Source organism: Rhinolophus sinicus, chromosome X (genome assembly GCF_036562045.2).
Source record: "Rhinolophus sinicus isolate RSC01 chromosome X, ASM3656204v1, whole genome shotgun sequence".
NCBI classification, from domain to species: domain Eukaryota; kingdom Metazoa; phylum Chordata; class Mammalia; order Chiroptera; family Rhinolophidae; genus Rhinolophus; species Rhinolophus sinicus.
This window is the reverse complement of record NC_133768.1, coordinates 27,749,989-27,774,309: the sequence shown is the minus strand read 5'-3', so window position 1 is coordinate 27,774,309 and position 24,321 is coordinate 27,749,989. Positions and strand designations below refer to the sequence as shown.

The 24,321-nt window shown below is 36.8% G+C and overlaps 1 protein-coding gene across 1 annotated transcript in view; it reads right to left on the bottom strand.

Moving 5' to 3' along the window:
• The window catches only part of LOC109451730 (E3 ubiquitin-protein ligase RLIM), a 40,099-nt gene extending 17,149 nt beyond the window's left edge, over window positions 1–22,950 (bottom strand). Inside the window, 2 exon segments of the mRNA XM_074323292.1 lie at window positions 19,749–21,371; window positions 22,710–22,950. Of these exon segments, the coding sequence (XP_074179393.1) occupies window positions 19,749–21,371; window positions 22,710–22,950 (1,864 nt within the window).
• Between the last annotated feature and the right edge of the window lie 1,371 nt (window positions 22,951–24,321).

The window sequence follows — 24,321 nt, the reverse complement described above, 5'->3', positions numbered from 1 at the left end:
TCTCACTTGATTTACTGTTTCTTAGTTAAAAAGAATGCAAGCATCTGATTACAGACAGCCTAACCAGCTGAACACCAGACCAAACAGGAAAAGAAATGAGAAACAGACTAAAATTAATTTTTGATGTCTAACACATCATTATTCAGCAGGCACATAAGAAAGCGATTATTTTCTTAGTTAACTCAGGAGTGCTAGACCAAAAACTAAGAAAAAAAAATACTCTTTACACTTTTATTTGTTCATTTTTGTGTGTAAAACTTTATTTCAGAGCATTCAAGTGAACTCAAAATTGTCAAGCAACTTGGTTAAGGGGCATGAGCCCTGCTAGAATTAAGCCTTAAGTTACTGGGAATCTTAAAATAAAACGATATTGCATGTATTTTCGAAGGCCTTCCGCCTTACAAATAAGGAATAGATCAAAAGGAAAAACAAATTTTATTTAAATGAAACACAAAACAATTTCAAACATAGAAAGATTGTTTCTGACCTCTGAGTTTCTATAGGATAATAGCAGCTTCTTAACTCCTAATATTTCCACACAGAACTAAAACCCATAGACAACAACAAAATAGAACCACCCAAAACTTATGCCAACGGCATAACTGAAAGTCAAATAATACTACAATATGAATTTGTGATTAGTCATGCATCGCTAAATGGAGGAGATATTTTCTGAGAAATGTATCAATAGGTGATTTCATCATTGTGTGAACATCATACAGTGCACTTCCACACACTTAGATGGCACAGCCTACTGCACACCTAGGCTATAGGGTATAAGCTATTGTTCTTAGGCTATGAGCCGGTACAGAACATTACTGCATACAACCAATGAGATTAAATCAAGCACAAGGGAAAATGATGCAATCAAGAGACGTGGTAAATACAAGATGCAAGAGACAGCTACTGGTGTAACACAGCATGCTATTTTAAGGGAGACATATATATAAGGGAAACTTTATATATATATATATATATATATATATATATATATATATATATATATATATATATATATATATAGAGAGAGAGAGAGAGAGAGAGAGAGAGAGAGAGAGAACAACCTAAAATAACAATTAACTGTGTACATAAACCAGTAACATAGTCGTTTATTATCATTATCAAGTATTATGCACTGTACATAATCATATGTGCTACAGTTTAACAACTGGTAGTGCAATAGGTTTGTTGATACCAGCATCTCCACAAACACGTGCATAACGCATTACAGTATGACCTTACAGTGGTTACAAAGTCACTAGTGGATGGGGACTTCTCAGCTACATTATAATCTTACGGGACCACCATTGTATACGGGATCCGTCACTGGCTGAAACGTGGTTATGTGGCACATGACTATACTAGGAAAATATCTGAAACCAGCAGAACCTGCCTTGAGGCCAGGCTGAATGGGAGAGTCAGATGAGACTGCTTGAAAATCACAAGCATGCAGCAGGAAAATACAGGTGACAGAACACAGATCAATTTCTCTTAGAAAAACGAGGTCTTATTTTGAGTGGGGGAAATACCAAGAGCAGATGTGAGGCAAGAAGGATCAGATCACTGGCTACTGAGTATCCAAAGGAAGGAACCTAAACATGCGGGTCTGGAGGTAACAGTCTTAGAAGGGCAGCGCTTCTGGGGGAAAGGGGCAACAGAGAAGGGAGTAAACATCCCCTGGACTTTTGAAAACAAAGAGAAAGAATTAAGTAAATGAAGGGGATGAGGGGTCCTACAGAAACAAAAAAATAATGCAGTATCAGAAGATACAACCCTCCCTTAATTGTGTCAATCATTAAAGAAACTACACTTCACTGTAGCAATTATATTCTCACTGGGAGAGAATTTGAAAAACAGAGTGAGACATGATTGTGGGGTTTTGACATGTTGACCTGCCAGTACCTAAGAGTACTGGCACTGACATCATGGTTTTGAAATATCATTTCTTGCTAAAAGGAGCCAGAGCTCCTTGGGGATTCTGCTGATTATTTGAAAGGTCAGAGAAAACATAAGGTGAACCAGAAAGTAAAGAAGTATTCATACACAAATGAGGCCATAGCAAAAGGACTCAGGAGCTAGCTTGAAGGTGTGTCCAATAGATAAATTTGGTGGAACTTTAGCATTAATGAGAATAATGAGAGTGGTGAATTACAATACATTAAAAATGAAATATACCCATGTATAAGAAGTATTCACAGTCATTTTGAAAAGACAGGAGGTAGAAAAAGTAGGAAATGATCTCTTAAACAAATGATATCATAACAATGATCAGAAAATTAATATAGAAAGAATTCCAGAGTTAGAAACTGAACTGTTTTGTAATCCCTGATATAAGACAGAGGGTGCAAAAAAAATGTATACACATTTTAAGGAAAAAATTATATTAACATTACGCTGATGGTAACAACTTTGAGCCCCTCTTATAACTGCAGAAGTCAAAAGTGACTTGTATTCATCTTTTGTTATCAGTATATATCGAGTATTACAATCTTAATACAGTTTTATCCTTTCTTAAAATGTGTATATATTTTTTGGCACCCTCTGTATGTTCAGGTAAGGATCGATGACTGAAACCATATGGTAAAAAACGGGAGAGCAGGAGGTTCAAAATCCTTCAGATTCTTATTAATTACAAATGGAAAATGTGCCTTTACAACAGAGATCGGTGGTCACCTCATAATCACTAACAGTGTTCTGACCTGACATTATGTGTCTATTGATGAGATGCAGAGGAAGTTACACATCATCATCCATCTGCTGTCCTTGCCAGAAATATTTCTTCTGAATCTAAATGTGGAAACACATTCAGATGAACCTTGAATGTGAAACATACTGAAGAGCAACTGGCCTTGACTCTGCAAAGGACCCAATGCCATTAAAGGTACAGGACAGTTAGATCAACTCTTCCGGATCACGGAAGACTCAAGAGCCATCAGAGCAAAATATGAAAGTAGAACTGGATTGAATCAAGGTGGGAAACAGCACATTTTGGGGGGAAATGAGGAAATATTTAGTATTGTGAGAATGGAAAAATAAATTTCCCTTTCCCCTTCTAGGTTCTTGGCTAAGACCCACCTGTAATAAAAGACAGATTAACAGGAAAAAAACAGAAGTTGAATAACATGGACACCTCCTGTATACTAGGGAGAGACGCAGGGAAACTGAGTAATTCCCAGAAATGGCCCAGGCCCTCACCTTAAATACCATCTCCAGCTCAAGACCAAGGAAGTTATGTGAAATTAGCAGGAAAGCACAGTGAACAAGGGTAAGGTTGTTATGCAGACTGAGGTCCTGGCCTTCTCCATGGATAAGAGCTGTAGTCATCCCACTCTCCCTGGTACAGAGGAGAGACACCCTCACAAATGGAAATTTCCCTTATAGATGGAAATGTGCCTTAAGAAAGCGTAAGTTCTAGGTTTTCAGAGTTCCTCCTGTGTCTGCTGTTTCTTAAAAATGGCTATCCTAAAATAATATGCCAGAAAGTCATATTTGGGGTGGTAGATTTTGCTCCCCTTTTGCATAATGGTTAATAGAATTGGATTAATGCTAATTTTCTTAAAGTGTGGTAACTGTGATATGGGTTTGAATCCTTATTACAGGAAGAGGCATAATTAAGCATTTAAAGGTAAAATACCATGTCCTCAGGCTAATTTTAGGTTGTTCCATAAAAGACAGGTGTTGAGTGTGTGTGTGTGTGTGTGTGTGTGTGTGTGGACAGAGATGAGACAGAGAGACAGAGAGAGACAGAGAGATGATTAAAAATTAATGTATGTATTTTTTATGGTGGCCTTTCAACTTTCAACTTTTCTCTGGGCTTGAAACTTTTGCCAAAATCTAAAACACAATGAAAGATTTAGTTTCAGTGTTTATAGGCATTGTCAACTATATGTTTATTTATGAATCATTGTACAGTTTCAAGATTTCATCTCTTTTCCCTATATAGTCATATCTTAAACATCCATGGGACATCAGTTGAAGGAAACACTGTATGCATGAACGCCAGGGCGTTGTGTGTACTATCAGCTCATGTTTCTTTGCTACGTATGTAGACTGTTCTCGAGGAATCTCTCTGTGGACTCGAAGGATGTTCTGATATTTGCAGGCAGTTCTCTCCTTGTGTCCACAAAAGAGGTGTATGGTAATCACAGCTGACAATGAAAGAGAGTTTCCCTTAGAATAGACTTTGAAGAAAGGTTCACATGCTTTTAAAGAACAGTAGTAAAATTAATGCCACAGTAGGTTGATGTCTGATTTTGGATTTTCTCAAGTCTTCTGACCATCTATCTCTAATGTATATCAAAGAATTACTGTAATGTGGTATCCCAGTTAAACTTGTATAACATATGGATTTTCATACATTATTTCAATTGTTTCTTCTCCATATACTATGAAATCAGTTATGAGGATACTGAATAATGACAGATTTTACTCAATCTCATAATAACATTAGGCTTAATATTCCATTGGTATATTCTACAAATTTTGCAGTTTTTGAAAACAACTAACCAAATCAGATGTATAGAATGGGTTGAAACAGGAACTAAATGATCTGGTTAGACATATTCTAGCAAGACTTAGTAACTGAAAGGGACTATTTTCAATGAAAACTATTATTTTGTAATTTCATTTTCATTGTTAAAACATGTATTTCATGTCCATTATTTTTCCTTTCGCCTCCCACACTTCAGAAATCTTGTTTTTCTATCCCAGCAAGTGGCCTGCTTTGTAATGGGATCTCAGGTACAATTCTGATACCATTTCTTCTGTCATAACAATTGTGCATCTACTCTCGCCTCTTTTATACATTACACTCTTACATTAATAGATTGCCTTTGCATGCCAAATACTTAATAGTCTCTCATATAAGTTATATGTAATTGTGCACAAATAAATAGTTATTCCTAAATGCTTTGGTCCCACCACTGTTACCTTATGACACTTTCACTAGTGTTTATTTGCAAAAAAATAGGTTTACAGGATTCATGTCAGAATCACAGTTCAGAAAATGCCACAGTCTGCAATTTTCTGGAAGGACATCTCTCAAAACAAGTTTTACCAAATATGATGATGCTAGTCAAATATGCCTTGTGTTGCTAATAGTCTTTAAGATAGGTTTCTAAATGTGGTACATATTATTTTCACAAATATTAATTTTTAGGCACACTGTAGAATGTTATACAATTTATAGTGGTTCGCTTCTTGGAAGGAAAATATGCTATTTTGTGAGGAGTTTCTATTTATGATAATGGCATTAGTTTGGAAAGCATGTTCATGTGAATTATTCATGTCAACATATGTTTAATGTGTACATATTGTGTTCCATTTACAAGGTTATATACTAGAGATAAATAAATAAAAAGCAGAAGAGGAGAAAGCATGATCCAAGACTCAAGGAGTTAATGAAGGACACGAATCTACCACGATTTTCTAAAACTTTCACTAAATACAAACTATTTCAAACTTAGAAAAAAGACATCAAAGTATCACTAGACTATCCAAAACACAGATTCAGATGTGATTTTCCCATATTTGATGGATATATTTTTGTTTTAGAAATAAAATGATACTAGCAATCCACTTTGAGAGCCCTCAAATTCCAAGACATTTCCCTTACTGCTCAGTGTTGCAAATTGTCTAAAGTTTGACTGTACTCTAGCATCCATGTTTTTTACAAATCAAGACATTTGTTTGCAGTCAGAGCAATGTTCCTGTTTTGTATATTTTAACTTTACATTAATAGTATATTTCCTTTTGAAATTTGCATTTTTCATTCAATGTTATATTTTCCCCTCAAGAGATTGGGAGGTTATCTATTTTAATTCTAAGTTTTTAGTAGTTGAAATGCTAACGTGCCTACTGGAATGATCACAGTCTTATGCTGAGCACCTCTACCCCGTCCAGAAAAAAAAAAAAAAGAAATTTCCAAGCATTTGTTCTGATTGTATTTTATATCATCTTCCACGTAATTATTGTCTAGATTTTAATGGCTCTTTATTTTTGACTCAGCTCCCAAATTAGCCACACAATTACATGATGTTTAACAGTTAATCCTTTTTGGGTTTCACTATGTAAATTTCTATGCCCAATATTGTTCCTTAATCCCACTCCTTCTCTATAGATTCAGTTCCTTTCAGTAAGAAATCGATTTCTTGTAAGTTCTACTGGTGAGGGTCTATAAATAGAAAGCTCTATCTTTGTCTGAAAATGTCATTTCCTTCATCTGTTCATATGGTTGGTTGAGTATTGCATTCTAGGTTAAGAGTGATTTCTCCATTAGCAATTTGAGGAGGGTATTTTTGTTTTTTTGTTTTTAGTTATCTTCGGGAATCTGGTTACTGATGAGAAGATTGCTACCCGTCTAATTGCTCTTCTTGTTTGGTATTCTGTCTTTCTTCCAGGTTGCTTTTTAGATTTTCTTCTTTGTCACTAATATGCTGTGATTCACCACATGATTTTTAGCCTCAGAAGACAGAGCCACAAACCAAGCATTTATGTGCCATTATTTAATTAGAGTACAATCCAAATGAACAGGATTGCAGGGCATAAGCAGTGAAGCAGGGAAGGAGGATGATCCAATGTGAAAATGCAGAATCAAGCTGAGACCTGACCCCTAGCAGTCCTATAAACTGGATCTCGAAGTCATGGGGAAGGAATCTGAAGAAAGGAGAATTAATTCACCCAGGACCTCAGCATGGGCGGGCACTGAGAATTTGCTTTGTTAGTATCCTCACCTGCTGCAGTGACTAGAGAGGTAGGGGGTATGTGTAGTGGCATCATGAATAATGAGAAACTGTCAGCTTGTGCACCACAGTTCCACATTGATTTAATGTGAAACAAAGGAAGGGTACAGCTGAGGGTAAGGTGTCTGATACAGATGTATTGTTATATACTTGGTTTACTAACCCGGGATGCTATGTATATCAATCTGATAATTTATTTCTAACTTCACGCCTAAAAAATATTCAAGTATTTCTTCAAATAATTATTGCACTTACTTTATTCTCACCTTCTGACAATATTATTAAATGAATGTGAGTGTTCATTTTGTTTTTCATTCCTTTAGCATTCATATTTTCATTTAAACTCATTGTAGTTTTCGGATTTATTTTCAGTTTATGAACCAACTTCAGTTTTATCTAATGTCTTCTTTAAGCTTTCTATGGAGTATTGAATTCCAGTGAGCACATTTTTTATGCTTTTTTTCCATATCAGTGAGATGCTCATGTCATTTTTATCCTTCATTCTGTAAATGCGGTATACTGTCTTGATAAATTTTCATGTGTTGAACCATCCTTGCTTTTTGGGAATAAATCCCTCTTGGTCATGGTGTGCAATCCTTTTCGTGTGGTGTTAAATTCATTTTGGTAGATGGATTGTAGCCTGTTTTTGCCAGTTCCAGCTTGTCTTTGATCTCTCCACTTCACATCATCTCCCATTTCTGACTGCCAGCCCTGCTGATTTCAGGACAGGCTCCAGAGTCAGAGCGAATGGATTTACATAGAATGCTTAACCAATTCGCACTATCACATAAGGTTTAATCCGTATAATATTCTTTATATCACTAAGTGGTTCTACTTCTCTGATCAAACCCTAATACAAATATTATCTAATATTATTACACATTCTAATCAAGGATACAGGAGAAAGCCTAACTATAAAGTATAGGAACAGAAAGAAAACAAACAAAGAAACATATACATTAATTTTTGAATGATGTTTTGAACACAAATATGTGATAAAAATTTAAAACGCTGGATGAAATGGGTCACATTATAGTAAAATATGTATTACTAGAATTATTGAAGAAGAGTGTGAAAAACAAAAGAGAGCCCTATCTATTAAAGGACTTTCATTGCTATTGCTGGTGAATTGCCCACATTTCCATATGGTTTGACTTGGAGATCCTACCTCCATATTCTAGTGTTGGGCATGTGACCAAGACCTGGGCAGTTAGGATTCCCTGGACTTGGGGGCTAAACAGAAATCCAAAGCTGAGTCAACCTGTTGTATAAAGGCTCTCTCTTTGCCTGGGTTCAGTACATTGGTAATATATGAAAATAGGGTTGGGTTGGTCATCCACCCTTGCCATCCTTGGGGGAAAGCTTTCCCAAAAGAACAAAACACCTCAGAAAGAGAAACATCTAAGACAGAGAAAATTACATTTTCTACTCACATCCTTTGGGCTCCCATACATACCTGTGTCTGAGGCTATAAGCAGTCCCAAACTTCAGAGTATTGTCAGTCAATAAATTGATTTACACTTTGAAACTAATTTGTAAGGAATTCTCTAAAATTACAACTCCTGACAAATGTAATAACCATGATAGCAATCGTGTAAGACTTCCAAGAAGTGAGTTTTCTTGCAAACATGTAGTGATGGGTATATACACTTTCAAATTCAAATACTCTGAATCTCTTTTCCTATTGCTGAATTTTAAAATTCATTTTTATTGGATTTTAAAATACAAAAGAAAATAGGCTCTGGTTCAAGATGTTCGTGGGCAGGAGCATACACAGCCATTAACTTGCCATGAATAAACCATCATAATGATGGTGAAATATGACAGAAAAGGAAGCCCCATAGTAAAATATGCAACGAGGGAGCTTCAGCTTAGGGCCTGTACATGTGTCTGTCAGGGAGGCAGAGTTTTTCCTCTACCTGTCAAAGTTCTCCAGGCCGGTCTAATAATTAAACTCACAGAAAACAGATTAACAAGGGAAAATCAATTTAATTACATATGTATGGGAACCCCCAAGAGATGAGCCTTTCCAGCAGTCATGCTGCTCATGTGCCATCCTGAGCTGAGGAGAGGGGGTAGGAGTGTGGGGCTTCAAAGGGGACGGATACATTTCACAGGGAGATGGAAGGAGCAAATGTGTGGTAAACAAATGTTGGTCCTGCCTGGCAGAGACAATGGGACACAGAGAGGACTTTGATCCCCAAGCCTCCAGCTCCCCCCAGCCCACCACACCTAACCCATATCCTCTGCGGTTATCTCGGAGATGAGCTCCCTTCATGCTCTAGGTCCTCTTTCTAAGTTCTCTTTGGCAGCAAAGGGGGAGGTAAAAATCAAAACGTCTAGGTCCTCTGTTTCTTAAAATAATCAGCCTGAAATAATCCTCATGCCAAAGAGACACATTTTGGAGTGGCACATTTTGTTCCCCGACATGCCCCACAGCTCTGCTGAGTAACTCAGGACAGCAAAAGGGAGAAGGGGACTGAAAGTGTATGTGGGGCAGTCATTCCACCTACAGCTTTCTGCTTCCAAGCTGAATGGCTGGCAGAAAGGCATTTAGACACCCATTTACCAATTCTTTCTCTTAAAAGGGAGTGTTTCCTTTAAAGAAATGAAAAGACTATATCCAGGGTGAACTACATAGGCCAGTATGATTGTTAATGTCCCAGATCAGAGCCTCATTCTTTCAGCATTTATAGGTCTTCAGAATAGTGGCAGGTTCTTGGGGAATCTGTTCTTGGGGAAATTATGCCTTTCAGCAGCCAAACCCTAACCACACACGCAGAGCCCATAGCCCCCTTTCTTCACTATGAATAGAAAACAAAATATTACTAGACGTTAAGAAGAATGTAAACTCCTAGAAAGCAATGGTTTTGTAATTTTCACTACAATATTCGTTGCACCCAGAATACTGCCTTGCCCAGAGTAGGTACTCTATAAATATTTGTTGAGATGTTTGAGAAAGGTGCGATGTAAGAGATTATAAGATAAATATTTGAAATAGAAAAATAAATCATAGGAAAAATAGGAATAATTCATGGAATAGGAAAGAACTTCAAAAACTCACATGAGAGAAATATGAGTCAATGTTACATCCATATCAAGTGGAGATGATGCTATACAAAGAATAATGAAAAGATAAAGATAATGGAAATTATTATACTATTTCAGATTCGAAAGCAATGTCAAAAGGAACAGATCCATTGCAAATAGCCACTAGTAATGCAATAGGTAAATAGTATATGTGATACCTGTAATATGGAACTCTATGCCACAGTTAAAAAAAGAAAACTCTATTTATATATACTGAGAAACAGCAATCTTCATTTAGATCTTTTACACTGAAAAAGCAAGTTGCAGAACAGTACACTGAAAAAAAGTTCCCATGGATGAAAAAGTTTGGGATGGATATATATCATAGTGGTAACTGTGATTAATTTAGTTAGTATAAGGGAAAAGTGAGAGAAATGGAACTCGAAATTTAAATGAAAGTGATCTTAGAAAAGAGTAATTCATTTGTATTTTGTTTTTCTAATGACCAGAATATACTCATTCATCATTCCTTGTTTAAACCTAAAGTTTTAACACAAACTTGTTTAAATACAAAATTTTAAAATTTCATGTACAAATTGATGAATTATAATTTGAAAACATTTTCAAAGTGTTTCTTTTTCTGGGTAAAATATAGAATACATTTAGCTCCTAGAGTAGTAAATATCAATGGTTAAATCACCGTGAAAGAAATTGAAAAATGATTCAGTATATCCATAAACAAACAGTGAATATGTTTGTTTTCACTTTCATTTTTTTAGTAAGCAAGAAATTCATATTGTTCAAAGTACAGAGCACTCAAAATTAATATAAATTTTTACTGGGGTTTTTGGGGAAGCTTTAAATTCATTTTAAAGAAGGAGCATATTTCTTACATTAGCATCTTTGTTAATACAGGAATTAAAATTGGAGGCCAAGCTGAAAGTCTATAAAAATAAGTCCAAGCAGCATGTATTCTATTCATCCAGGGGTGGTAAAAATACTACTCTTAATAGTTTAATCAGCCTCGTTATATTCTCAAAAGTTACCTTGCAAAATTCAATATCCATTCCAATTTTTAATTTGAAAATTATTAACACTTTTTTTTAACATGATGGAGATTATCTTCTTTAAACAAACAAGGAAATTTTCGTTTATTGTTAGAAAATTGGTAGAATTCCTCTTTAATTGGAAGCATTAAGAGTGTGCGAGGCATGAGTTTCAATACTATATACAATGTTAACTAGGAAGGTTTTATATGAAAATCACTATATATATTTCAGAAGGATTCAAGTGTTAAATGAATACATATTTATCTGATTTCTAAATGAGGAATTACCTTTTATGTATATGAGAAATGGAAGAAGTAATGGAAAAAATGACAGACTTAACATTTTACTGTATTACCTGTAACCATTCACAAAATCATAAACTTAGAAAGGCAGATGACAAACTGTGCAACATGTGAGCAAGCTCTATGACAAGGTAATAATAGTGCACACATATAATATTTTGAGTACATATATACTATATATGATATATATTCAAAATTGATATGATCTCATATGAAATAAGAAAAATATCTGTCAAACTACTTAAAAAGATGGCAGGTTTAACCAGACAGTTCACCAATTCCAATGGTAATATACCAAATTAATTTTATTTGATTATTAGTGAGTCTAAATTAAAGCAATGAACATTACCTATTATTTGAGAAAGAACTGTTTCTTTTGCTTTTTCTTTTCTCCTTCCCTTCCTTTCCTTTCTTTTCCTTTTTTTTTTTTTTTTACAAAGAGTATTTTTCCCCTTTGCTGTTTTTGTTACGATAAGACAATGTTGGTAATAATATACTCATTTGGTAACTATGGCAAATTGTTGGAGAGAATGCAAATTGCTCCCACTTTTTGATGTTTTGACATTATATATCAATGGCCTTAAAATGGTTCATAGCCTTTGACCTCGTAATTTCTACATCAATAAATTTTTTAAGTAAATATGTAGATATAGCCACAAAGATTTTTTTATTGTTACTTAAGATAAAAATATGTAAACATTTCTAATGTTAAAACAGTATTCTAATTTCTAATGAATTGATTAGCCATATTTATTTAAAATGACCCTTTTATTTAAAATCATGTTTTTAAATAGAATATTTTACATTTAAAAAATCTATTTAATTATATTTAAACTAGAGAAGCTTTTTCAAGTGGACTCTTGGCATTCTTTTCTTCTGGAAATGTTCTATTTTTCTGGCTTGTGTCACATCATACTTTTATGATTACCTTTTTACCTCTCTTTTTTCTATCTCGATTATCTTTGCTATCTTTTTTATACAGGTAATACCTTATACTTCTTGGATTTCAATTTGCATCTTTGTTCTAATTTTAGAAGTTTACTTGCTATTCCATGATAACTAAACATTGCCACAAAAATATATATGATGAGTTTGACATCTCAAATCTCAGAGATCCCAGCTCAGTTGTCACCTGTCCCTCTACCATGACAAACCTGTTATATTGCTTTTCTTTTATCAGTGGAACCTCCCCCCATCCACTTAGCCACCTACACCAGAAAGTTGAGATTCTCTTCAAATTATCCATGCAGCCACCAAATTTGATTGTTTTTTTAAATACTACATCCACATCTCAACTGCCACACCAATATTTCAGGACCTTATACTTTATTGATGCAATTAATGTCATAACTCCATAAATGAGTCAGTTTAACTTTTCTACAATCTATTCTGCACACACCTGCTAGTATGATCATTCTAAAAATTGAATAATTTTATTCCTCTTACTAAAATTACATTGACTGTGCATTGCTTAGAAGATCTAGCTCAACTCAGTGTGATGCACAGAGCCACTTGTTCCCTCTTTGGCCTCATCTCTTCATGTTTTGGTAATGTCCTTAGACCTCTTCCTCTTCAACTCCAGAGTATGATGATTTAGTCACAGTGTAGTGCTTACTGGTTCTTGAATTTTCAACGCTCTGTTATGCATCTCTACTGTTGCATGAAGTGTTTATTTTGCTTAGAATTAATTAATGACAGCATTTCATTAGCTAATTAATTACTACTAGTCCTACAAGATAAAACTCAGATACCACTTTAACTGTATCTGAATCTCTATCAGTGCATCTATCACATAGAGTGTCATCATATGTTTATTCATGTAGCTTCTTTAAAATTCAATACATTTCTTGTAATGGCTCTGCGTGATGTCAGAGGGATAGTGGATAGGGGGAGGAGGGTTCACACAATGTGAGGGATATAAATGATAAACATCTAAGTATTACTTTGTCTTGTGCACCTGAAACTAATAAAAAAATTCAATACATTTCTTAATGATAAGCACTATACTTCTTAACTATAACCCTCGCACCCAGCATCAGGCGGAACATTCGGGGTAAGTATACAGATGCTCCTTGAATTACAATGTGGCTGTGTCCTGATAAACCCATTGTAAGTTGAAAATATTGTAAGCCAAAATACATTTAATGCACATAACCTACTGAACGTTATAGCTTAGCCTATCCTGCCTTAAACATCTTAAATAGCTCAGAACACTTATATTAGCTTACAGTTGGGCAAAATCAAATCGCTGCTGCAGCCTAGCATGATGAGAGAGTATCGTAATGGATATTGCTAGCCCAGGAAAAGATCAAAATTCGAAATTTGAAGTACAGTTTCTATTAAATGTATATGGCTCTTTGCACCATTGTAAAGTTGAAAAATTGTAAGACGAAACATCGTACATCGGAGATAGTTTGTATATGTGCTGAATGCATGAAATAATGATTTGGAAAAGGTTTGGCAGATGTGATAACGTAACAGGCAAGAACTACTATACAAATATGTTAAGTTAGAGAAGTCTAGGCTGAAATAGATCAAATCCAGGATGCTAGGTAACAATATTATAATAAGTTTTCTTTGGAGAGTAAAGGGTGCAAAATAAGTCTGGGATGCTGAGATCAGCCAAAAATTCTCTTTGGGCATGGGGGGTGGGGGATATGTATGTATGTATGTATGTATGTATGTATGTATGTATGAATGTATGTATGTATGTACGTATGTATGTGTGTATGCTGGTAACAGTTCTAGTTTTCAGAAATGTAGTAGTAATAAAAAAAGATCTTTTGAAGGTTTTATTTTGGGGTAGGAGTGGGGAAGAAAACAAGCACACAATAAATAATAAATGTTTTAGATAGTCACAAGTGCTACTAATGAAAAAAAAAATATCCTGCCAGAATAAAATATGACAAAACTGAGGTGGTGGATAGCTGTGTTGTGATTAGTGATGTCACAATGGATAAAGCGACCCGAGTTGGCTGATAATTAGTGTCTGTCCTGCATGAATGGTGGATAAGAGAAAAAGGGATGTCCATAAAATGTTTTTCCAACCCCCATTTTTGCAATGATGTTAAAGATGCTGGCTTAATGACTAAAAATGGAGAGTTTCAGATATTACAGAAAGGATCGTCAAGCCTCAGTGAGCATGGGAAAGAATGCTCCCATCTTAAGTGAAATTGCAGAAAATAAATATAGTTCAGATTTCCATTCATAATTTTCACACCAGAAAACATCTCATAGAAGGGACTGCACGTTCACCTCTCATTAAAGATGTAAAATGTTTGCATAATTATTATAATGAGGATACTGAAGATGAAGATACTGAAGGTCTCAAATTACACTGACAACAGGTGATATTACTCAACAGAAACATCTCATTTCTTTGTGAAATTTCTAGTACTTGCAGTGTTTTGATGGTCATATTGTTAAGTGCTCAAGCTTGTTTGTACTTACTAAAGAATCTTTTACACTTAATTCTTCATGGAAGATTGAGAGCACAACTCATTTTCATGGTTAGCCAAAAAAGGTACACTTTATATTGCTATCAAAGACCTACCTATTGGCTATAACTGTTTTCAAAAAGAATTTCTTATTCAGATGAGGTGTTTTTTTTTTGTTGTTGTTGTTGTTGTTTTTTGGAAATAGGCCAGAATAACACATATTTTTTAAAAGCTAGAGAGAAAATTAATCAGATGGAAATATTTGTGCTGACAATCACACATATGATTGATACTGTTGATTTAAACTGATAGGTTGTAATGTACGAGTAAAAAACAGACCCGGTGGAGCTGGGACGCTTCAGATTCACATCTTCCCAACTTCTGACATTTAGCAGGGCAGATACAGAGGAATGTGATTTGGGAAATCGATATAATATGGTAGTCACTCTGAGACAAAAATAAGTGGCTACATAGTTTGAAAGTCAGGCTATTAAATTGGGTTTATGATATGCGCAACATACACTACTAGGCGGGATAGGCTGATGTGAAGCAAAGTTAGAGCAATAACATACGAGTGGTTGTTCAAACAGGAAGGATATTGTCCTTTTGGAGCTTCAGTAGCAGGAATTAGGTGGGTATTCCATTCTAGGGGAAAATGGTGCTCATAGGTCAAGTAGCACATTTTCTGCAGGCCCAAGAATATAATATGGTTGTAGTGGGCCTAGAACCAAGACATTGAGCCATTGACTTGTCTAGGACTCATTATAATCTTTTTCTGGGTTCAGGATAGATCCTAGGAAAAGTTGTATTAGTTTTGTGTTGCTGCGTTAGAAATTAGCACCAATATAGTGGCTTAAAACCACCTTCATTAGCTCCCAGTTAGGTTGGAGTATTGGCATGGAGTGACTACGTCCTCTGTTCAAGGACTTAAAGTCCTGAAATCAGCATTAAAAGCTGTGGGGACAGAGCCAGGAGTGCAGTTTCCAGGCTCTTGGCCTCACATGGAAAGGTGCTGGCACAGGTAGTAAATGGCCATCAACTGTGATTGGATGGCCATCAGCTGTGGCTAGTTGGCCGTCAGCTGTAACCAGTGAGCCACTGGCCACTAATATAACTGCCGTGGCTACGCTAGCAGAAAAGTGGGGGCTGGCAAGAAGATGGCGGCTGAGCTAGCAAGCGGTGGAATGTGGATTGCGGATTGCAGAGAGGCGGATTGCAGCTAGCAAGTGGGGAGTCGGTGGGTTAGCAGAAAAGCGGACAGCATGTCACGCATCGTGTGAATCCAGCCTCCAGTGAGAGTACAGTGGTATGACTCCCCTACCTATGGCTCCGTGGGTGTTCCCTTTTTGGCCTCACCGTGTCCTGTGTTCTTATGTGGGGAGCGGGAGCTGAGACCCCGCATGACACCTGCATGACACATGGCACAGCGAGCAGGATCTCCCACATGATACCCTGCATGACCAAAGCCCTATCTGATAATTCTACCATCTGTTTCATCTTGGGGTTGGCATCATTTGTCATTTCTCTTTCAAATTGTCATGTATCTGGTTCTTGGTATGAAAGGTGGTATTTTATTGTCTATTGAACATTTCAGCTATTGTATTAGGATACTTTGGGTCCTATTTAAAGTGTTTTTGTAAGATTTAGCAGGCATTCACTCTGTTTAGGTTTGGCACACCGTTCCTTCTCTACTTTTGTGGACTGGTTCCATGACAATCTAGTTTTCAGAACGTTTGTGGTACTATTTCGGTCTGTTTGATTTATGTTGTGCAGATGGGGTCCATGTTCATGTTGTGCTTCCCCGGGACAGGTTACCTGGTACTTGTAGGTGGGGGAGGGGAATCTCTGATCCACTTGGATTAAGAGCACTTCCTGGCCCAGGCATTTTTTGCTGTAGGATCTTCCCTTCATTGAAGGGATGGAGGGTGCTGACCAGGTTGAGAGCTTTTTGTGCTGGGATCCCTGTTGCGAGGATCAGCAAGTTGCCTGGTGTCTCTTACTAGGGTAGAGGAGTCTCAGGACTTCTTGAAGAGACCATTTTTCAAGTGGGAGCTTTTTGTGGGAGGATCACTTTCACTGGTACCGTTTCACTTTCACTTTTCCCTTTAGATTAGATTCAGACTGTTATTCAGATTGGCCACCAGTATGTCTGGGTGGGGAAAGGGGGGTCTCAGGGCCAGTGGGGAAGGAGAGCACTTTTTCCTGGTCACTTACTGTCAGCAGGGCTTCCAATTGCTCTTCCTTGCAACTTCTGCAGGGCTCACCTGGTGTTTTCATTGAGACTTCAGTTTGATCTGGTAGAGGGAGAGCCTATTTGAGCTGTTTTCTGTTACTAAACTGGGAATTAGGAAATGCTGGGCCTGGTCACCTTTTTTCTGATAAGATGCCCTGCCATGAAGTTGTTCATCTATTCGGAGGGTCCCTAGCCAATTCGCCTTCTTTAAACCTTTCTAAGTCCTCCTTTGGTTGTCTTATTTCTAGGATATATAATTGTACTTATAGATGGGGAGCAGGGAGAGAGGAGTATAAACCATCTTATCTGGCTGGACTGGAAGTCCTCTCTGTGCCTTTTAAGTGCTCATCTAATTAGGTCAGGTGCACTCTGGATAATCTCCTAATCAACTATGCAATGTATCATAATAATTGGAATATATTCCATCACATTCACAGGTCTCATACTCAAAGGGAGGGGCTACTACAAGGGTCATTGTAGAATTCTGTCTACCACAGAAGACGTATGTGAATGTACTGAAGTATTAATTAGGCAGTTATCATCCTTTGGAAGTTCAGAACCTGTTAAGATAGCGAGAAAGCCAACTACGGTTATAAGTATTCTGCTTACTTTAAATGAAGTAGATCTGGTACCAGAAATACTTAATAAAAACCAGAACATTCACACAACGTTCAGAGTTTAATATTCACACAGATGAGTTTAACATTCACACAATGTTCAGAATTTTAGAGGACTGATCTAAGTCTTCATTTCTGGCCACGCAAGTATCTTCTGTGTGAAAAATATACTAGCTCAAAGATGTATTAAAAGACTTCACCACGACTCCCCAATTATATTTTACACTTCTATGCAATTACAGTGCCTGTCAGCAATTCACATAAGAAGTAAAGGTCAGTGATGATTCTGACTTTAAATTTTTAGAACAGGTTTATACTTAATACTGTACACATTTATATAGGTTGCACAAAATTTATGACTGTTATGACTATTGCTTTAGGTTTTAATACAATGTACTCTCACTTAAACCAGGGTTGAAAATTTTAAGCAAAATTTGCTGAACTGGTCAATATACACACACACACAAAAACTTAACTAAACTAAACAAAAAAGAGTTTTCAGGCTACATTAGGAGAAAAATCCTTCACTGTGTTTGAATTGCAAAGGAAACATGACCTAAAATTTGATTTCAAATAGTCATGGTGATGCATGGGGTGATACTTTTACTAGGAACAATGAGAATTGAACTCCGGGTTTTGAACTCAGGTTTTACTTTTAAGTCTTTCAGATTGCAACTTGGGAGTCTCCAAGTAGCAATTGGGTACTTTGTATCATTCACACAAAGGTTAAGTAAGAGGCATATATAAACCATAAAACCTTTTAAGAGAAATAAGGATTCATTTTTTAAAATAATTATATGAGCGAAACTTATATACAAAAAGAATTGAAACTTGAATATACTTATGAAGCAAAAATTAAAGAAATACCTATACAACCCTTTTTCTTTAGTTGTTTACAATCACAGCAAACCAAACTGGGACAAGTTTAAGAGAAAGGTAATTAAGTTCTAAGGGTTTGTTATATCATTACTTCTAAAGACGAACTGTACTTGTTCTCTCCTTTATCCTACAAGATCTGAGTAAATGAAAGGCAAATTAAGAGGGTTGTTAAAAAGCCGAGTCAAAGAGCAGCAAATGGAGAACAAAAGGAAGAGACAAGAAAGCACAGACAGACTGGGTTTGAACAGAGTTGGGAATGCTGGTTGTGGTAGATGGTCTCTGATTTGCACGTCAAGTACACTTCCCATCCTTTTCTACTCTGCTCTATGATTTCAGGAGGCTTATCTTTACTAGCTTCATCAATCAGTCAGTCTCTCTTGCGCTGTATCTTCCGGTTGGGTTTGCCTAATATGAACTACCAACAGGAGATTAAAAGTCAGGAGGAGAAAGAAAGGTAAGGATATTTATTTCTATGAACACCCTCCCCCCTGCCCCCAAACCAAAATAAAAAACTTTAGATTGGCAGTGGCTGCCATTTGTTTATTTAAGGTCAAAGCTCTTGTTGGGTGGCCTCCTATTACAACCACAGGACATTCCAGGTTGTTGGAGCTACTCCTTCTCTATGCCCCTTTAAGCCTAGCGAAGATAATACTGGCTTCTCACAGTTGCTAGCCTCAGGGTCCTTCATCATCTCTTGGTTTCCCTTCATTCCTTACACATTTTAGTAAGTAGTCTCTTCATTAAACACCCTTCCTCACCTTTTTCAAGTGTGCTATTAATTTTTGGCCAGGACTCTGACTGATACATTGGTAGTGGGGGAATGGGAGAAACTTCAAGGTAGTATTAGAGTGTGATAAACTGCTGCAGAGAGAGATAGGCAGAGTAGGTTTTCAAAGCTTTTTACACCATTCTGTGAATGTAACATGACTTCTTTATGTTAGCGACAATAACAGATTCTTAAATTGCTTAATTATTTTGGCTGGGTTCCTGTTTCTTTGAATGTACATCCAAGATAGGACATGGCTATGAGACGTCTGGGATTTACGTGACTAGATAAGTCTACTACTAGGATCTATCTGGATTGATTGTATCATATTAAGACATTTCTCTATAGAATAAGGATCATCCCAACCCCGTGTACCTTCTAAGTTGTTATTGAAATTCAGTGACCCTCTATGGTATGAAATTTGTTTTTACTGTCAGATAAGACAGTATTGTTTGACTTTTTAAATATTCCCTTTTATTTTTGAATGGAAATTGGGGAAAGTCCATTAATTCCTTCAGGAACCAATAATTCAGTTCAGATTGTTAAATTTAGATTCAGATTTAGATTAGGTTCAGATTGTTCTATTTAAGCATCACTCCCAAAGTAGACATAATGCGGGTGACTATGGTTTGTCCATCACTACAACAGTTCATAAAGCTGAGAATTCAGAACTCAATTAGAATTTTCTCCCTCACCCGAATCTACTACTTTCCCACGACAAATAGGACAGGTAGAATTGTCAGCCAGCCAGCGATCAATGCAGTGGATATGATACTCATGGGAGCAAGGTAACACGCGAAGCCTGTTGCCTTCTGTGTACTCCATGATGCAAATGCTGCAACTTTTTAATACATCATTTTTACCAAAAGATCTTACAGTCAGGTTGTCAATCTGTTCTCTGGTGAGTCCTGTAGAAGGGTTCTGATCGTCATTTACGAGAAAAAACTGGTCCAGTTCAAGGGAGGTCCAAGAGTCGCTGTCATCAAATGATATTGGGCTCAGAGATCTACTGTATTGTCTGGCTTGTGATAATGAGCCTGGTGATAAGCTGCTTTCATCACGTGTTTCAAACATCAGTAAGTTAAGATATGGATTTTCATCACTGGAGCTGGAACCAGACATAGGATTATAACTGAAAGGAGACACGTAACTGGAGTTTGAACTAGAAATCAATGCAGAAGGTGAATGGGAATCATGGTTAGGATCTGAATTGGAACCAGAATTCCTACTATCAGAGCTCTCTCTTCCAGTGGGGGTCTCTGTGTTTTCCACGTTTTGACTTGAAGGTGAGAGACTAGGCTCTAAATCATTGTCATTGTTCACAAGGTTGTTTAAGTCACTAAAATCTGTCATTGCCTGCCATGAATTGCTTTGAGTTGCAACAGATGTTGTATCATTTAAACCAGTATTTAAAGTTCTACGAATGGGAACGCTGATGGTACTGACATGAGCTCTCATATCTGCCTGCTCAGAATGTGAAAACATATGCCTGGGTCCTCCTTGTTCACTTTCTAAAGTGAAAGTGTTGATTGGTGTCTCAGATGTTATCTGGGTTCTACTAGCTATACTCTCTCTCTCAGAATATGCCCCAGGATGAACTTGTCCTAGTTCAGAATCCAAGAATATGGTGGGACTTATCTGTCTCAGTCTACGAGATTCATCTCCCCTTGTTGTATCTTGGGAAGATTCTCTTTCAGCGGCATTCCTTGTTCTGGGAGTTGCAAAAAGATCCCTATTTTGCCAATCATGTCCAGTTATTTGCTGTCTCAATGTTTCTTCGTGCTGAGCTCCAGTAAGTCTCTCGGTCGCATTTACCAGAGGCTGCTCAATAGTCGGAGATGAGGCAACCTGATGAAATCTTTGGAAAACTTCACTCATTGAACGTGGAGGTGACCAATTTTCAATTCTCGCTCTGGTTCTCCGATGGTCTGGGCTGCTGCTTCTTGCTCTTCGCTGACCTCTGGTGGGTGGCACTTCCATTAATGCTTCAGTTATACTTTGTTCTGATCTAGATGGTCTTGTAAATGTTGATTCAGAGCATAGATTTTCCACATGACTTTGGCAGTTTTCTATATTTTCTCCTCTGGGAAGTCTTGTAGGTGGTTCATATTCATTCTCTGAATTGGAGTTGTCATTATTAAGGTGAAAATGTGTTTCTGAATTGAATGTGAAATCATTGTTTGGACTAACCTGGCTCAATTCTCTGCAAGATTGGTGTTCTGTTTGCTCACTTGTCACACTTTCGTCAGTTTCTGCAGCAGAGAGAAGCCAATTCAAAAGAGATTCAGCACTAGAATCATCTGAAGTGTCGCCTCCACCTGTTAACAAAAAAGGGGCGGGGGCACAGAAGGGAACTACTAAAGTCAGAGCCATCACAAAATAGCATTCTGAAACTTTGTTTCAACAAAGAAACAAAAAATGGTAACTTAATACTCAGATATTTTAAACAGATTTCACATTTATAGAGTTAATATTCTGTAAACTTCACTGTAAATTAACAAGTAAAAAGCAGGAAAGTTTTCATTCCATCTGAAAAGAGTGAGATAATCCTAAATAAATTTACAGAGTTGTTTTTTTAAAAGGGAATCTGGAGGAAATCTATTTTCAATATTTCATCATATACACAGCCTTGTGTACCACTGTGGGAGGAATGGCGAAATTTTTTTCACTCCAGTGTCAAAACACTAATGCAATTAAACAAGGCAAGCACTCTACTGTCAAAATACTAATGCAATTAAACATGGCAAGCACCATTTAAGGTACAGTGCTGGTTATTTTAGTTCAATTTACATTATTGTCTAATTCTCAATAGCATACAACATTACTTCTAGGCTTTCGACTTAACTGCTTTGGATAATACATAAAGTTGTTTTAAAATATAAGACTATTGTAGCCATTGCCCAAATATCAACAAGGTTTATAGATTTAAAAGTATTTGAATACTTCTTAATATTACCAATGTTTTGAATTGATATGAAATTGAAGGTTAGATCAAATTGATAGACTGAATCTAGCATAGTACATATAAGGCTGTATTCAAGAACGTAACTCTTCATTAGATAGTAAAAGCCCCTACTTCACACTGGGAAAGAATCACCAGATCTGAGGTTACAGCAGGGTGTCTCAACCTTAACACTATTGAAATTTTGGCACTGGACAATTCTTTGTATTGGGGAGTTATCCTGTGCATTGTGGGACATTTGGCAGCATTCCTGGCCTTTGCCCACTGGATGCCAGTGACACCCACCCACCTACCTGTGACAACCAAAAATATATTTATACATTGTCAAATGCCACCAGTTGAGAACTACTTGATTAGAATATGAAATATTTATTTTTGCTGCTGAGGAAGTCACTTATCTACATAGAAAAAAAATTAAGGAAGTGGGAGAAACTTTCAATGAGGTGGAAAACCAAGGAAAATATCGATAGGTTATTTCACACTGCTTCCCAATTAAAACAACCCAAACGTGAATCAGGAAAAATATCTACCTCGACATTCTCACCAAAAATCAAGTAAATACCAGTTCTTTTTTAATGAGAAGTTAGCACCAAATTAATTTGTGCCACTTCTGTATAATCTCTGGTTGACATTTACTTTTATGAAGTTCCTTGTCCGTCCTATCCTATTCCCGTCAACAGTGGAATAAATATACCTGTATTTTCATCTGCGTTTTGCAGTGGGTTTTCTTTAAATTGCTGAAGTCTTCTCAGCAACTCTTCCTCTGTACTTTCCCCCGGGTTGCCTAGCAAATTGTTATCCCTCATAAGCTTGTAATCTTCCTCACTCAGGTTATTTACAAATCGATAGAAATCTTCTTCCCGAACCAATCGGCCCATCTGACTTCGAACCATGGCTGCGGATTCATGTTCACGGTCAGGATCCGGGTTTTCCATCACGATGAACAAGTGGAAAATTATCTGACTTTTACGGCATGGTGTTGAAATACAGATAACTATATTTCAGTTTTCTTCACTTTCTGCCTCAGTCAGAGTGACCCGATCGCCTCAGTTACAACCGCCTTCTCCCTCGGCTTACGACAGCGCGAGGGTGCCGCTGCCGTAACTTCTAGCGGTGCGTCAACTGTCAAAATCCATCCGCGTTCTCTCCAACCGCGGCTAGGTCTTGTTACGTAGGCATCCGTTATAGGTCCTAGTGTCACAAAATGGGGCCTGGATTCAAGTTAGGTTTCACTTCATTCCAAACCAGCAAATATTGACGAGGGCTTATTTTATACAAAGCACTCCTTCATATCCTTTAACCCACATGAGCCTATTCTCAGGCTTTCAGGAGGCTTTTTCAGGCTCTGATATACTGTGGTTATTTGTGTGTAAAATTACAGAACCCAAATGTAGCTAGTTACATTGTATATGACTGCTTTCTTCAAAATGCCATGCCAAAGTCATCCTCGTTAAATGTAACAATTCTCATTTTCAGGTGCCCAGGGACTTGTTTTTTCCCTCTTCCTAATTCCTTAAATCATAGACACTCACTATGAAAGCTCACAATTTTTGATAATTCACCAGGGTCAGAGCTGAATCTGTTTAATTGGGTCCTCTCCCTTTTAACTCTTAATGGTTTCATCTTACATTATACAATCCCTCAAGCTTCTGTTAAAAAAAATAATAATAAATTAAAAACCTGTCAGGTTTTCTGCTCACCCAGAGAATCCCTTAAGGAATTCTCCATAAATACATCCAGTTTCATTTTTGTTCTTTATCATAAGTATTATAAATAATACTTAAACAAAACTAGCCCAAACATCACAGGCACTTTTAAAACAGATCTATAAGTTACTTTGCCTACCATAATGAATGCTGACTTTGCTGATTTTGTTCCACGTATGTTAGTGCAGCCAGGATGGCTAGGTAAAAATAATGCTCATTTGCTATCCTATCTGAAGGAGACCTCTAAGAGTTTCTGGACTTATTAATATTACCAGTCTTACTTAACACTTGTTTGGGAATCCTTCATTCAAGTTCATACAAGAACAAGATTTGGCTACTGAATTTGAGACATTGTTCTATTTGACTTATTTAATAATTAAATTGTCTAGCATACACTGAGTCAGTTACTGCCCTGGCCACTAGAGATATGTTAAATGTTGCAGCCGTCTGCACTCCCAAGTAATTCACACTCGAGGTGAGGGAAACATCACTTAGAAATTATCAAAATGCAGTATGTTATATGCTATAATAGATTTATATATGTAGTATCGTGTTGTACAGAGAACTGCATCATGATTATTGAATGGGAGTTGGGAAATG